Source organism: Equus asinus, chromosome 9 (genome assembly GCF_041296235.1).
Source record: "Equus asinus isolate D_3611 breed Donkey chromosome 9, EquAss-T2T_v2, whole genome shotgun sequence".
Taxonomy (NCBI): Eukaryota; Metazoa; Chordata; class Mammalia; order Perissodactyla; family Equidae; genus Equus; species Equus asinus.
In genome coordinates this window covers 62,690,830-62,707,082 of record NC_091798.1, presented here as the reverse complement: position 1 = coordinate 62,707,082, position 16,253 = coordinate 62,690,830, and the positions used below count along the sequence as shown (strand labels likewise).

Below are 16,253 nucleotides of genomic sequence, written 5' to 3'. Positions count from 1 at the left end.
CTATTCCTTCAACCCCAGCCAGAGTTGGGCATGGCCCCAGTGCATGATCCATTGCTGGTGGGAGAGTGGGAGGAACAGCCTAGGGCTTTACATCTATGTGAGCCATTTCTTCTCTTGTCATCTTTCTTTCCTTTTATCCCCAGTTCCTTCTCCCACTTTCTCTCACCTCGAGAGTTAACCCAAGTGGTCCCTCTTAGGGCCTCAAAGTCTTCTCTATGTAGATCTTAATTATACCAAAGATTCTTACACAGGCATTCCCCATTGGAAATAAACTTTTGGGTGTGGAAAAGGGCAAAGCAATACACAAAACCCAAACTAATGTACACTAATTCAGGGCCATTCACGGAAATCATTACTCTCTTTCTAAGACAAAGATTTTTCACCATGTCCTGCACTGTTCTAACATAGGGTTATTCTTTAAATTCTTATTTACCTTAAGTAACAATGGAATATGCAGGGCTGCTCCTACTAATATAGAGAGAGGACAGGGAAACACAATTTGGGGTTTATCAACAATTTTCCCAGAAACTTAAAGTTGTGCCTTGGGTGGGTGCCCTTCTAGAGTGAAAAGCCTGCCTGAGCTTTTCCTGAGGGAGACCCTAAGCTCTGCTCAGTACCCAAGAGAAGAGAATCAGGGGTGGAATTACATGTTCCTACCCAGATACTCCAGCAGCCCTCCAGAACTGGGACACTTTGATGAAATGGTTACCTAGAGGAAGGGCAAATTTTCACGACCTTATTCTCACAGCGTCCTACAATTAAAAGGAATATAAGATAATCAAACAATACATCTGAACATGCAGAGACTAAGCAATGTTTACAAATCATCTCTATTTTATCTGAGTTCATTAGACAGAAAGAAATTTAGGAAGCAAAAAATAGTCTTTTCTTGTAATTTACACATTGATGTTCTTACCACATTAAAAACATCTTAAGCGCATTCTCCTTCTCATTTCGTAATTTGTTTTCTCCTAAAATACTTGTATTATAAACATTATCACAAATGCCAACCCTTAGAAATAAAGGTAAGAGGAAAAAAGCTTTTTGGTCTTAAGCGCTAGAAAACTTTGCATAAACAATCAATACCAACTACTAATTCTTTGGCAGTGATACGGGCAATTGTTTGAAATGAAATTCTCTAGGTTTTCACATTTTTTTCTTTGCAAAGTTTTAAAAAAAAAAGACAGATAAGGTCTATATAATTTTAGCAAGACAGTCAATCTTTCCAGGCAAGGTCTGACATATCAGATAAGATCAGGAAACTGTATTTTTCTCTGCTAGGAAAAAAGTTATTTCAAAAATATGAGTGTAATGCAAGATATCTTCTATAGCCTTCAATTTAATCTTTCAGTATAGATTTACAGCTCTGCTATATTGATTTATGCCCTGTACACGATAGAAGTCAGTGAACTTATGAATATGTCCACTTGCTTTTCTTTGAAGTGCACATTAATGACCGTTGCCTTTAGAAATCTATTCCTTTCTATGGAAAGCTAACCAACACACCCAATTTTTTATTCCTACTTTGTGAAAGCCTTCTGTGAAACAGAATAGGTTATGGAACTAGCTCAAGAAAAATCACAGGTTATCACCATCAATAGCATTCCATTTGCCAGCCTTTTCTCACGCTAGCACATTACTGGGACCAGGGCAGAGAAACTCCACTCAGACAATCATGTCTCTCACTGAACAGACCCCAGATGACCCAGTGGAGGCTGGCAGAACCAATGAAGGTAGAGAAGGAAATCTTTATTTCAACAGGAGTTGAACAGAATGAAAAATAAAAGGTAGGTCAAATAGGGTATTTTTAAGGTACGCATATAAGCACTTTGCATAATAAGATTGTGTCTATCTGAGGTTAAGATCTTTCTTAGACTAAAACAAAAGTCACTAATGAATATCCCTTCATACCTCAAAATCATCACCTTCAAGGTCTTCCCTCTCTTCATCATCCAAGAGATAGCTTTTCAGAACCATGTATTGACATACACACACTAACCAATATGGTGAGCTTCTTAGTAACTCTACCATCCAACCATCCAGGAAAATGTTCTTACTTAAACCCTCCTGAACAATTGACATCAGACACCAGAAGTTTGGTACCATTACTACTCCATCAAGCTCATGAACGAAAACCCCCATTTATTTTATAATTGGTCATCCAACTTCTACAACTTAGATAGGCATCTTTTTACACTGCATGTATTTCTTCTCTTTAATCATTTACTTTCATAAAGTCAATATCTGTCACTTCACGAGACCAGCCACCTGCCTCCTAACACATTAAACAGCTTACTCAGCCCTCATAACAGCACAAATGGAAAGTACTCCTATGATCTGGTTTCAAAATGGAAACCATATAAACTACTGGCAAAGAAGAGTACACACATATAAGTTGTGAACATATAAGATTTTTGGCAAAAGAGGGAAAAAATGAAAGAAATCAGCAAGGGAAAATATGTTTAAGGTTTTCAAAATTATTTTCATTTTATAAAGAATCTAACCACCTAAAACCACATTAGAAAAGGCCAGAGATAGAGTGAAATATTTAATATGAAGTCATTGTACTCACCGTCTGATGGCTTCTATCACAGTAGCGCAGCCCAAAATAATCTATCTCCACAAGGTTTATGTGACGGAACACGTGGTCAAGGACAACAGAACCCTTCGTCGACTTCTGCAAAAATAATTCACAGTTTTATTTTTTTTAACAAGGTGTCTTGTCTTTCTCAGTGGGACACAGTCATAGTTCTCATCTTTTATTAGTTGTGCTCACAACGGGAGCGATTTTATTAGCCCATGGTTCCCTCTAAGTTCCACCTTCATTACAAAGAAAAGAGGGGTTCTAACCAAAGTGTATTAAAAAATTGCTTTGGAAAGCAATTTTAAAACTGTAATGAGTTTTAAATTAATATAAGCTTCTTTTCTTATGGAATTGTAAATTATCTTCAAGACAAAATTTGTCTTCTAATAAACAATCTTTTACATGAAGAGCACCTAATACATTCATCAAAAAAAAAAAAAACACTTTCTTTGGTTAAAATATCACAATTCTTTCACTTTAAAAAGCAATTTTCACCTACAGCATTACTCTCACAACTAATACAGAAGACATATAAAATAAAAATAACAATAGCCAAAGTTTTTATTTTCAATCCTCAACTAATACACTGACATTTATTAAAGTTAAAGCTGCCAAAGTTAACGTTCTGAAAAGCCCTTGTAAAGATATTTTACTTTATCTCTTTCACATAAGCACAGACATAAAGAAAACACTTCCCTCACCAGCTCTGTAAATGCTGACACCTATCTAAAAATCTAATCTCTCTTCTCCCCCTCCCACTATATAGAGATTCTTTAAATTAAGATTCTTATCATATAATGTATTAAATACCAATTATTCACACACACAAGATAAACATTTAACCAGCAAGCACTACTCCACATACATTAATCTTGAAAATAATCCATTTCAATGGTATACATACAGATCCAGACTTTTCTTCTCTTGCCCCGTGATTGGCAGGTTTAACAAAGTACTAAAAGAAATCCCCAAGAAGTCATACACTATGGTAATGAAGCAGGCCTTTGTTCAGTTGCATCTTCCCTCTGAGAATTACCTTTATGTGCTTACTTATGTACGGTGAGTATTCAATATTGAACTATTTTTAGAAAACGGATTTGTAACATACGGGAAATGTTTTGATTAAATGTATTATAAAATGGGTGATAAGAACAGATGCTGGGAGAAGACAGTTCTTGTTACAAATCCCAGAGGTATTTTGTTTTCCTCTAAATTACCTTGGTTAAACTTAATTGGTCTCTTTTTCAAAATCCATTAGATAATTTATAAACAAAAAGCCCTTCCCTGATGGATCTTTAGGTTGTTGGACATTTTCTGCTATAATAACAATGTCACACCCTGTAAATGCCTCTTTGTGCTCATGTACCTGTGTTTTTAGCTAAGGTAAAAATCTGGAAGTGAAATCACTCATTTGAAGGATATGCATACTTAAAATTACAATAAGCACTGCCAAAAAGACCACTACAATTATTCAATGAGAGTACACACCTTGCCAACATTTGGATTGAGCAATTTTTTTCCCAATCAGAACGAACAAAAGAGGTGAAGGGGGAATTGTTTTAAATTGCATTTTCCTGACACTAATAAAAGTAAATGCTCTATCAAGTGTTTACTAACCAATTGTATTTCCCAGCATTTGGGTTAGGCATTCTCTAACCAGAAGTTTATCAGCAAATTCTCTTAAGTGCTTCTATTACTTATACAATTGTATTTAGTATATTTAGCTCTTCACTCCATCTGGAAATTATTTTTGTGCTTGGGATAACGGCCTAACTTTGATTCCAAATGTATAGACAATTGTATTAGCATTTACCAAAAAGGCCATCATTTCCCTTTTGATTTGAAACAACTTTCTCATCTACGAAATGAACCCTCATTCTACTCCATGGATTATTCCTGGACCAATACTCCAAGATTTTCATGAGTTTAGTTTAACATAATTTGTTGATATCCATCATTCTTTTTCAAAATTGTCTTTGCCAATTCTTAGACATTTTCCTCTAGTAGAGGAAGTTTAGAACCAGCTTGCCAACTTAATAAACAATTCTGTTGGGAATCTGACTGGAATTAAATTTAACTGATAGACTACATGATTGGGGGGATCTGATAGGATATTTCCAAAGTAAAACCTACATGGTTTTCTTTTATATCCTTCAAGGAAATTTTATACTTTTTTTCATGTAGGTCTTTTATTATAAAATTCTATTTGGGCATTGTGGCAGGCAGAGTTTACAAAATGCCCCCTCCCCAAAACATCCTGCTCTCACCCCGGGAACCAGTGAGTATGACAAAATATCACTCCTGTGATTGTGTTATGTTCTATGTCACAGTTGGCCTTAATATAGGGAGATGATTGGAGCGGATCTGACCTAACCACTTGAACCCTCACAAACAAAGCACTTTCTTCAACAAAGAGAAAGGCAGAAGAAAAGTCAAAGATATCAAAGCATAAGGAAACTTCACAGGTCCTTGCCTCTTGAAAGTTGGAGCGGGCCATCTACAGAAACTGCTTCAGCAGACAGTGCGAGCAGCCTCAAGGAGCTGAGAGTTGTTCCCAGCTGACAACCAGTAAGGAAATGGGAGCCCAAGTCCTACAGCCAGAAGAACTGGATCTTGCTAACAACCTGGAAGAGTTTGGAAGTGGATTCTTCCTCAGAGCCTTCAGAGAAGAGCCCTGCAGACCAACACCTTGATTTCAGCCTTGGAAGACTGAGCATAGAACCCAGTCACGCCATCATGGACTTTTGATCCACAGAATAGTGAGATAATAAATAGGGGTATATTTAACCACTAATTTGTGGTCATTTGTTATGCAGCAATAGAAAACTAATACAGGCTTATTCTTAGCTATTCTATAGTTTTATCATTATATTATCCTTTGAGTGGCTATTGCTAATGTATTGGGAAGCAACTGATTTTTCTACATTGGTCTATTTCCCAGCCACCTTGCTAAACTCTTATATGGTGAAAAGAGTTTGTCGATGGAGTCTTTTCACCTAACCACATTTTCCACAAATACTAAGTGTTCTAGTTCTTCCTTTTCAACACACCTCCTCCATATTTCTTCTTCTTACTATATCAGCTGGGGCCTCAACAGAGGATGACTGGTAGTTGTGAGAACATCCATCCCTATCTTTTCCTGACTTTAATGTAATCGCTTCTAAAATTTCACCACGAAGTATAATGGTTGCTATAAAGCCCTTTTACATACCCTTTATCAAACAGAAGCCTCCTTTTATTCTTGCTTTTTTGATCTTTTTGTTTTTGTTTTGTTTTAACCTATTTTAATTTTTAATTAAGAATGGGCAATAATTTTATCAACTTCTTTTTGGGAATCTGAGATGATTACATGATTTTTGTCCTTTCATCTATGAGTTACACTTAAAAGAGTTTCTAATGTCAAATATCCTTAATAGAGAATTTCCTATTTTAGTTCTTTCGTTTTTGGTGTATAATATCAAGCCCATCCCTATTTGGAGAGAATCTCTCATTATGTGAGTCTTGTTGGAGACAGGAACCAGACTCCCTAACACCTGGCGACTGGGCCACAACGCATGATCTGGTTTCGGCCAAAGACTTTGACTTCTGAGCAAGTCATGAAAAAAGGAAGAAAGAGTTGAGAATTCATTCATAGCAGTGGCTCCTAACAGCAGGGTGTCCAACAACAGAGGCATTCAGAGGTGGAATCAATTGTGACAAAGAGTGATGGTGACTGATTCCTGAGCATTTGTTCTAAACAGGAGGAGCCAGGCAATCCACCAGCCTCCCTTCCCCTGCCCTGTGGGAGCAGTGAATATGTGTGTTTGGACCCAAGAGCCATGCCAGAGACACAGTAAAAACCCAGAGTAACAATATAGAAAATTGGGTGAAATGGTATACTAAAAATATCATGAATTTATCCTAGAAACATAAGCACAACTGGCAGAGTTCTTGGTTGCAAACAGTAATAGTCTATTCTAAGTAACCATGAAAGAATTCACTGGAAAGACCCTGGGTATCTCGCAGTGCGTATAGCCATTGCCCTGATAGTTACTCAAATTCTCTCCTAATCTCAATATATCCACAGCCACTAAACTTGGAGCAATCCTTAATCTATCACTAACCTCGTTCCATATTTCTCTTGCCCATGTTTTGGGATATAGTTTCACCTTCAATTGTTTTACATTTGCCTTTTGCCTCAAGAATTTTTTATAATTTCTGGCCTACTGAGATCAGTTTTTCTTATTTTACAAGCTGCTGTAGAATATGCACACATATCTTTCCTGTTAGTTCAGAGTATTTCTGGAAGGCTGGCATATGAGCCTAGTGTTCCATCTTGCGTCTGTTCTCACATCCAGGCACAGACAGAGTAACTAGAGCAGGTAGAGCTACACGATTCCACTTGATTTGAACAAAAGAGGTATCAATGAGCTTGAAATTAAAGCATTGAAAGGGGGCAGATTTTATTTTTAATATATAAATCAAAGCTGTCTTTATGAAAAACATTTCATGCCTCTACTTCCAGAGAAATGTTAGTTTTCATAATCTATTCATAAAGCATGAAAAAAGATATAATACTTTACTCATGAAGAATACACAGAAAAGCAAGCTTGGAAAACCAACTCAGTAGTTTGGAAAGTACAAAAATTTCATGCATAGAAGGAATCACTGTTTTCCAAAACTACCATTCCAAAAATACCAGAACATAGTCCGTCAATCCTCTGTGACAGTTTTGCATTTATATCGAATCTGGTGCTGAAAATAGTTTACAAATGTCACCCTTTAGCATATTTGTTAGCCTCACAGAGAAACCACAAGGAAAGCATGCAGCGTTATGCAATGAATCCAGAGCTAACCTAGGAAAAGACACGTCTCATGATTCCCTCTACAGCTTTCTGCACATTACGGGTATGTCTACACATGTACCTGGAGCAGAGCCAGGTGGATCTCAGAAATACTATATTTCTGTCACTACTTCAAGCATACATGTACATGAAAACCTCTTACCTGTCACACTGTAATATGACAAGACTCAGAAGCATGGTGCCATAAGTAAACCCTCTCCTGGGGTGGGGGTGCACATCACCAACCCACCTTTCTGCCAGGCCTGCCCTGACGCCTTCCAATCCCCCTCTCCCAAATTTGTATTCCATTGTTATGCCTTCTGCTCTTATACTTGTGGATAATTTCATTCTTCATGTGGGTTCTTCACAGAGATTGCCTGCGGGTTCTACTTTGCAGTTCAGGTTGAAAGTCTCCAGGTTTAGAAGAAATCACCCTTGAATAAAGAAATTAAGAACTGATAGAGAACCGAGGTGAGAGCCGAAGAACAAACTTCAGCTACACTGGGCAAGGAACAGACCAGTTGCAGGACTTATTACTAGAAAAGGACAAGTAAGTACCATCAAGAATATTATGAAAGAAACATGACTTCATTCATTCAAATATTTATTGAGTACCTATTATATGCCGGCAGATGATTAATCTCTAGAAGATGGGAAAAAATACGTTAATAAAAATGCCAGAGGAGAGCAAGATGCACCCAGAATATAATACAAAGATCCTTGATGGGGAAAGCAGTTGATTGGCCTATCAGAGCCCTAGAGAAGCCCTGGAGCTACACAGTGACTAAGAAACTTCTAGAAAGTGAGATAGAGAGGTACTTGGTTTTTATCAGAGGCTTTTTTTGTACATTTGACAAGTTACCATGCACACATTTTACTTGTGTAAAAATAATTTTAAAAAGGAAAAGTCTGTCAAGCAGAAACTAGTCATTACCTTTTTTGCTCATGAAAGTAGCTGTTTTGTGGATTTGGTTCATGTACTATCAAGTGTAAAGTAAGCAAAACGCATAGAGCCAAGAGAGGACTACGGTGTTGAGCTGTCAATTTGCTGACCATATTTACACATTTACACATTCCCCATTCCTCCCCAAAAAAGTTACTTTAAGACTTCTTAATCTGAATTCTTCCACAGCCCTTTGAGTATGGTAGCTCTACGACAGGCCTCCTACACCAGTGTGGAAGTTACATGTCCCAGGACTTAAAAACACTGAGACAGGGGCTTTACTTCTAAGTTAGATGGTTAGTTTCATTTGAAGTTTAAGGAAATCTTGTTTATTAACTTTCCTTCTTTGAGTACTTAGCAAAGGAAAGACATGAATATGATGGTATTTAGCACAACTCCCAGTTTTTTCTGACCATTTCTAGAACAAGTCTCTGACAAAATCAGGCATTCATCGGGATCCTACAAAATAAGCTATAAGTATGACCACGGCACTTAGCGACATGCCCAAGGGTTTTATGAAAAACGAAGAAATTAAAATATTGTCTTAAACACATAAGGGACCTCTACTAATGAGACTTTTGAGAAAATGAGTTGAGTGCCAGCACAAATATCAGAAACAGAATTCATGAGGTCCCCCTGGGCCTTGGCTTGCCTGTACTGTTTCCTTTATGTGGAATATCTCCTCTGCTCTGTCATCAGCAAAACCCCACTTATCCTTCAAGACCTGGCTCAAGCACTACCTTCTCCATAAAGCCTGTCCTTATCCCCTCAACCTCTGCCTTCACTGAACCTACAAAGTGTCTTATTTCTGCCCATCTCTGAGACTTATATTATTCTGCCTTTATTAAAGCCATTTTATACTTCTCAACTTTTCTACTAAAATTTAGACACTTGAAAGCAGGTGTTAAGCATTACACACCACTGTCCCACCCAGTCCAATAATTTACACATAGTAAGAATTCCCTAAAAGGTCACTGAATTAATATGAAGGGCCAACAAACAAGGAAGAGAGAGATGCAATACTGGAAACATGGTGGCCGAGGAATTAAACCTCTCTTCCTGTCTCTTAATGAAGATTTCTATTTTTCTTGACTAATCAGACCTATGAAAGCAAAGAAAGACGGATGGATTCATTTATCCTGACCTCAGCATATCAACTGATTCAAAGCTGCTTAGTTTACTTTTAATTTAAAAAACATACATTTGTTTCAGTGTTAATGTAATTCCATAGACTTAACAGACTTTAAAGTATCTTATATTTGAAATTTATAACATACCAAAAAATAAAAGCGCCTGACATTAAATTTTTATATATAAAACAGAGACGTATAGTGATTTCTTTATGCAATAAAATAAATTGATAGGAATTTGGTTTTTCAACATGAGGAAAACAAAAAAGATTGGCAATGAGACAGTTAAGAAAATAAATAAAGGAAGCATTTGACTTTTGAGAACTTCATTCAGAAAAACTTATTCTAATGTTACAATATATTAATTTACCTTTCAAGTGAGAGTAAATAAATGCCTGTAAAATATTTCTGGATTGTGAATTATATGCCACTTAAATCTCAGCAAATAGACATAGATTACTTTCATTACTGACATACTAGCCACATTCTGGAAAGAACAGAGCTACAAGAGGCTTATAATCTTAGAGAAACACTCCCAAGTAAGACAAGTTTATTTGAAAATACCATCGAGGCTTTCAAATCAGAACAAAGAATTCTTCGAATGAGTAATAACACCTTTGCAGATTAACATGACGTTACAAACCAGAAAGGCAGGTTTTTGCCAGCTGCACAGAATGATAACTATTACATTTGAGACAAACAGTTTACTCCTTCAGAAAGGGCAAATGAACCCTTCAAAAATTGTTTGAAGTTATGCCTTTAAAATTTCACTATATTTTTATTTGGTATATTTAACATAATAGAGTCCAAGTTCTCTCAGAAAACATGAACCATGTTAAATTTTTTCGCTCAGGCCCATTAGGATAAGCTGAAGTAGGGGCACAAAGGAGACGTTCCTCAGGCACCAATGGAAATTGCTTCACAGACCAAGAACTGTTAACCACTATCTGATGGTTTTGAATATGTTACTTTCAACCTCTAGGCGAGGTTATTTGTAAAGAAAATCCTCATTTAGTCATTTAAAAAGTGTTTACTTCTCATATATCAGAGTTTGTTCACACTGATAAGCTTTTCTAAACTTTCATTTAATGTTTCAGCTATCTATTGCTGTGTAACAAATCACCTCGAAACTTAGTGGCTTAAAGCAACAACCATAATTTGCTCATGATTCTACAATTTGGGCAGGGCTCAGAAGGGACAGCAAGTGTCTGCTCCGTCTGGTGTTGGCTAGAGGTTCACATGGGCTCCAGCACTCAAGATGGCTTCATTCACATGTTGACATTTCACCTGGAGCGACTAGAATGGCTAGCTGCTGGCTGGGCCTCTCTCCCTCGTCCCTCATCATCTAGGGCCTCTCTCTCCAGCAGGGTAGTCTGGTTTCATTCCCCGGTGTCTGAGGGCTCCAAAGTAAAAGTAGAAGCTGCCAAGCTTCTTAAGGCCCAGACCTGGCACAGCATCATTCTCGCTACACTCTGTTGGTCAAAGCAAGTCACAGGGTCAGCCTAGATGTAAAGGGAAGGGAAAGAGATTCTCTTTTTTTTTGTTGTTTGTTTGTTTTAAGATTTTAGTTTTTCTTTTTCTCCCCAAAGCCTCCTGGCACATAGTTGTGTATTTTTAGTTGTGGGTCCTTCTAGTTGTGGCATGTGGGATGCTGCCTCAGCATGGTTTGATGAGCGGTGCCATGTCCGCACCCAGGATTCGAACTGGCAAAACCCTGGGCCGCCGAAGCAGAGCATGCAAACTTAACCACTCAGCCACAGGGCCAGCCCCTCTACCTCTTGATAAGAGGAATGACAAACATATAGGGAGTGACTGGAAGAACTGTTGGTGGCCATCTTTACAGACAACATACCACATCTCATTTCCAGATTTTTCTCTCTAAACCTGTTACATTCTTTATGATGTTTTCCTCTGCTCAACTTATCTTCACTGTAAAGTTTCAAATTACAGTAACAGAGAGTAAATCTTGAGCATCTACGTTTACAGAATTATGTTAGATGCTTTCATATGCTTTGCCTCATTTAATCTCCACAAGGGTTGTGCAAAAGTTTTTAAAAAAACAATTTTTATTTCCATTTTACAAAGGAAGTCACAGAGGCTGAGAGCAGATAAGCAGTTTGACTACGGTCCCACAGAAATAAACAGTAAAGGCAGGGTTCCAACCCAGAAATATCTGACTAAAAGCCTCAGCTCATTCTCTTACACCAGTGGTTCTCAAAGCAGGGTCTGGGAGGACCCAGAGACTCTTTCGGTAGTCCATGAGGTCAAAACTGTATAGCTAACATTATTAATTTGTTGTTTGTCATTTTTGCTCTCCTCTCACAAGTACACAGTTTCTCAAAGGTTACATGGCACTTGATATCACAACAGACAATGCGTAAGGCAGACATGAGAATCCAACTGTCTTCTATTAAGCCAGATACTAAAGAAATTTGCAAAAATGTAAAAACTGTCACTCTTCTCACTAAAATTGTTTTGTTTTATAAATACAGCTACTTTTATAAAAATGTTATTTACATTGACATGTAACGGCTTTTTTACAATGAGTTTTTAAAAAATGAATTAGTTTTAATTTCTCAGTTTTAATTTACAATATGGTAAATATACATAGACATAACCCACAGAAACAAAAGTGCTTTGAAGTCCTCAGTAATTTTAAAGAGTAAGGGGATCCTGAGCCTAAAAAGCTTGAGACTTGCTCTTCTATACTAAAGACAAGGGTACGTTCTTGATGAAACATATCGTAAAATAGACAACGTTTTTGATTCTTATCCAAAGAGTCTTGTCAAGCCTTCTTCCTTTTATAGATGAGGAAACTGAGACCGGAGAGATGAGTGACTTGCCCACAGGTCACCGGGCTAGCTAACTGAAGGTCTAGGAACAGAAGCAAAGCAACATCGTGGCCACTAGACAAACATCTGCCTCTCCCAGTTTCTTACAAATCTTGTTACAACAGGAGCTCACAAAAGTCTTGTCAGTAATAAAATAAAACCAAAAGAGAAAACCAAGCAGTCCACAAGGAATCTCAGAAATCAAATACTAGATAGCAGCACTGACAAGAGAAATCAGAATTTCCACAATGGCGAGCTATTTTCAAGACTAACATAAAGCATACTCTTTGGTTTCATCAAGTTTGCATTAAAAAATTAAGTTCCAATAAAAATAAGTGCCTGAAACACAAGTCAAATTTTTCTCTCTCTCTTATACGTCTTGGACATCTTCTAAATGTTTCAAATGCACGAATGTTATAAACCTAAAAAATTAATATTTCTAAACGCAATGTGGTATCCTGGATTAGATTCTGCAAGAAAAAAAGGAAGTTAGTAGGAAAACTGTTGAAATCCAAAAATAATTTGTAGTTTAGTTACTTGCATTATATACAATATATGGATTATATAATTTCCTAGTTTTGACAAATATAACATGATTATATAATATATTAACATTAAGAGAAGCTGAGTGAAAGGTATTCAGGAACTCAATCTTTGCAACTCTTCTGTAAGTCTAATTTGATTTTATTTCAAATAAAAAGTTTTTAGAAATTAACCTTTGGGCTAAAAAAGTCTCATAGGTAAGAAGAGACACATAAAGTGAACAGAAACCCTGCCATATCCATCCTATTCATTATGGTCAGAGAATAAAATCAATAGTGAAACACTGGGCAATATAAGACATTTTTACAACTGCAGCCTTTTTTTTTTTCATTTTTTAAGGAAAAAGAAAAATGGGTTATATATCCTTAAAATGAAATCTCTGAGAATTCATTAATAGCCCTGCTTTATTCAGGACATTTAAAGGATTACTTTTTAAGCTCATATCCCTTACAGAGAAGAAGATGTGTTAAGCCAAGGATTGTGTTTTATAAACATAATCTCTCACTTAAGATATAATCATTTGAACTTTAATCTGAATAACAAAAAGACTATATTTCAAAACTTTAAATGTACTGTGTTTAACATTAACAATTATAACTTCAGGGCCAGCCCTGTGGCCGAGTAATTAAGTTCACATGCTCCGCTTTGGTGGCCCAGGGTTTTGACGGTTCGGATCCTGGGCGTAGACCTAGCACCACTCACCAAGCCATGCTGAGGTGGCGTCTCACATAGTAGAGCCAGAACATACAACTAGAATATACAACTACGTCCTGGGGGGCTCTTGGGAGAAGAAGAAGAAAAAAGAAAAAGATTGGCAGCAAGGGCCAGCCCAGCAGCTCAGCAGTTAAGTTTGCACATTCTGCTTCAGTGGGCTGGGATTCACAGGGTCGGATCCCAGGCATGGACCTACACACTGCTTGTAAAGCATGCTGTGGCAGGTGTCCCACGTATAAAGTAGAGGAAGATAGGCACAGATGTTAGCTCAGGGCCAGTCTTCCTCAGCAAAAAGAGGAGGATTGGCAGCAGATGTTAGCTGAGGACTAACCTTCCTCAAAAAAAAAAAAAAGATTGGCAACAGATGTTAGCTCAGGTGTCAATCTTTGAAAAAAAATTATAACTTCATACTAAAAATAACATTCTATTTTATACAGAAGGTTTCAGTTTTAAAAATCCATTCACTTCATACCCATAGTTTTTTTAAGGTGTGATGTAGTAAAGACTGCTGAAAACTTTTTGACTCGATTCCCATCAAGAGGTGGGTCTAATGCCCCTCCTCCATTCTTGACTAGCCTATGATTGCTTTCACCAATACAGTATTGCACAAGTGATGCTCAGCCAGTTCCGGCATAGCTTTTTTTTGTAGAGGAAGATTTGCCCTAAGCTAACATCTGTTGCCAATCTGCCAATCTTTCTCCTTTCTTTTTCTTTTTCTTCCTCCCCCCTCACCAACCCCAAAGCCCCAGTATATAGTTGTGTATAGTTGTAAATTCTTCTGGTTCCTCTCTGTGAGCCCCTGCCACAGCATGGCTACTGACAGATGAGTGGTATGTTTCCACACCCAGGAACTGAACCTGGGCTGCCAAAGCAGAGCACGCCAAATTTTAACCACTAGGCCATCAGGGCTGGCTCCCAGCATAGCTTTTGAAACGACTGGCTGCTTCCTCATTGGTGTCTTGGAACTCTGAGCCACCATGAAAGAAGTCTAAGCATCCTGCTAAAGAGACTATGTTGAGAGACTCTGAGTCTCCATAAAGAGGAGTGTGGCTCAGCTGAGCCCAACCTTTCAGAATTTCTGCCAAGATGCCAGACCTGTGAATGAAGAGATCCTAGGCCCTCCAGAACAGTCTGATCAACACCAACAAGTGTCCCCAGTCAACATCACATGGAGAAAAATTGCCCAGCTCACTCAATGTCTTAATAAGATAGCTGCTGTTTCAAGCCACTAAATTTTGGGTAGTTTGTTATACAACTAAACAACCATAGATAATTAGATTAATGGTAACACTCAATTGTCCTCAGCCTAGAAATGCAGGTACCCATGAAGAAGAGTCAAAACACATACCAAACACTGTTTATAACACTGTTTATAACTCTGTCTTCTCATTACAAGTTCAGAAGGTAAAACATACATTAGATGGGAAGCCATAAAATTTTCCAGTTAAAAGCTATTTCACATCTGCTTTGGGGCCAGCCCGGTGGTGTAGTGGTTAAGTTTGCAAGCTCTGCTTCAGTGGCCCAGGGTTCACAGGTTCAGATCCCAGGCACAGACCGACACACCACTCACTGAGCCATGCTGTGGCAGTGTCCCACATACAAAAAACTGGAGGAAGACTGGCACAGATGTTAGCTCAGTAGTGACAATATTTCCCAAGCAAAAAGAGGAAGATTGGCAACAGACGTTAGTTTAGGGCCAAACTTCCTCACACACACACACACAAAAAAGCTATTTCATAACCTCATTTAATGTCCCTGTACTATAGCTTCCTTCCACCCTTGTTTCTGGCATTCCAGTATCCCTGGGTATCCTGGCACTAGCTTGTTATCTGCAACTCTTAAGACTCTCCATTGTTAACATAAGTATTTGATTTCCTTACCTAGAAATTCCCTCTTGGTATAAATGGGATTTTTTTCCAGAGTGGTAGTCCTAGGGGGTAAGACACAGCCCATGTTCCCAGACTCCTGTGCTATTTCAAGATGTTATCATGATTAAGCCCTTATTTTGCTAGAATTTTTTTCAGGATTGGGAACCCGAGTTTTGTATTTTTTAATCTTGTACAACATCCATCTATATGATACAAAAATACACATTTAAGAACACTGCAATTGTGAGAAAGCCGATAAAATGCAGTAAAATATAAACTCCCTCACCCAAAACACAATATATGTTCAGACAGAGTAGCTGACCCTTCTTCTGTCAGATGACAACTCCATTACAACTGAGCCATACATGCAGCTGTGACTCCTTAGGTACAATCTGAGTGACATCAGATTTAAAATGCATAGCCCCAACATGAACAATGATTTTTACTTTAATCTCTCAAATACTTAAAGAGGCCAAAGAAATTAGTCCCTCCCTCTCTTCCTTCCTTCCTGAATAATTGAAAAATTCCATTGAAAAGCCATTAGGGTCCCTTCATCTTCCTCAATATTTGTTAGAGGTGGACAGCAGGCTCGGGGCTGAGCAAGGTGGTTATCTGATGGGGTTTGAGGTTGAGCCAAACAAGTGTCCAGACAAGGATGGCTGGTGAGGAAGCAGTGGCCAGGCAGAGCTGGGAGACTGGTTACACAGAGAGGGATTAAACAATAAGTAAATATATTGAGAAAAATAGGAGCCAGGTTTCTCCTGTTAGAGAAGGGAGCTACAAATGTGAAAACAGAAAAAACAAGAATGAACCTCGT

At 37.8% G+C, this 16,253-nt stretch overlaps 1 protein-coding gene across 5 annotated transcripts in view; it reads right to left on the bottom strand.

The window, feature by feature from the left end:
• Positions 1–16,253, bottom strand: part of EPB41L4A (erythrocyte membrane protein band 4.1 like 4A) — a 248,940-nt gene that overhangs the window by 143,554 nt on the left and 89,133 nt on the right. For all 5 annotated transcript variants that reach the window (XM_070517605.1, XM_044780099.2, XM_070517606.1 and 2 more), the window contains exon 2: positions 2,573–2,677. In XM_070517605.1, coding sequence (XP_070373706.1) covers positions 2,573–2,677 — 105 coding nt within the window. The remainder of the gene's footprint in view (positions 1–2,572; positions 2,678–16,253) is intronic.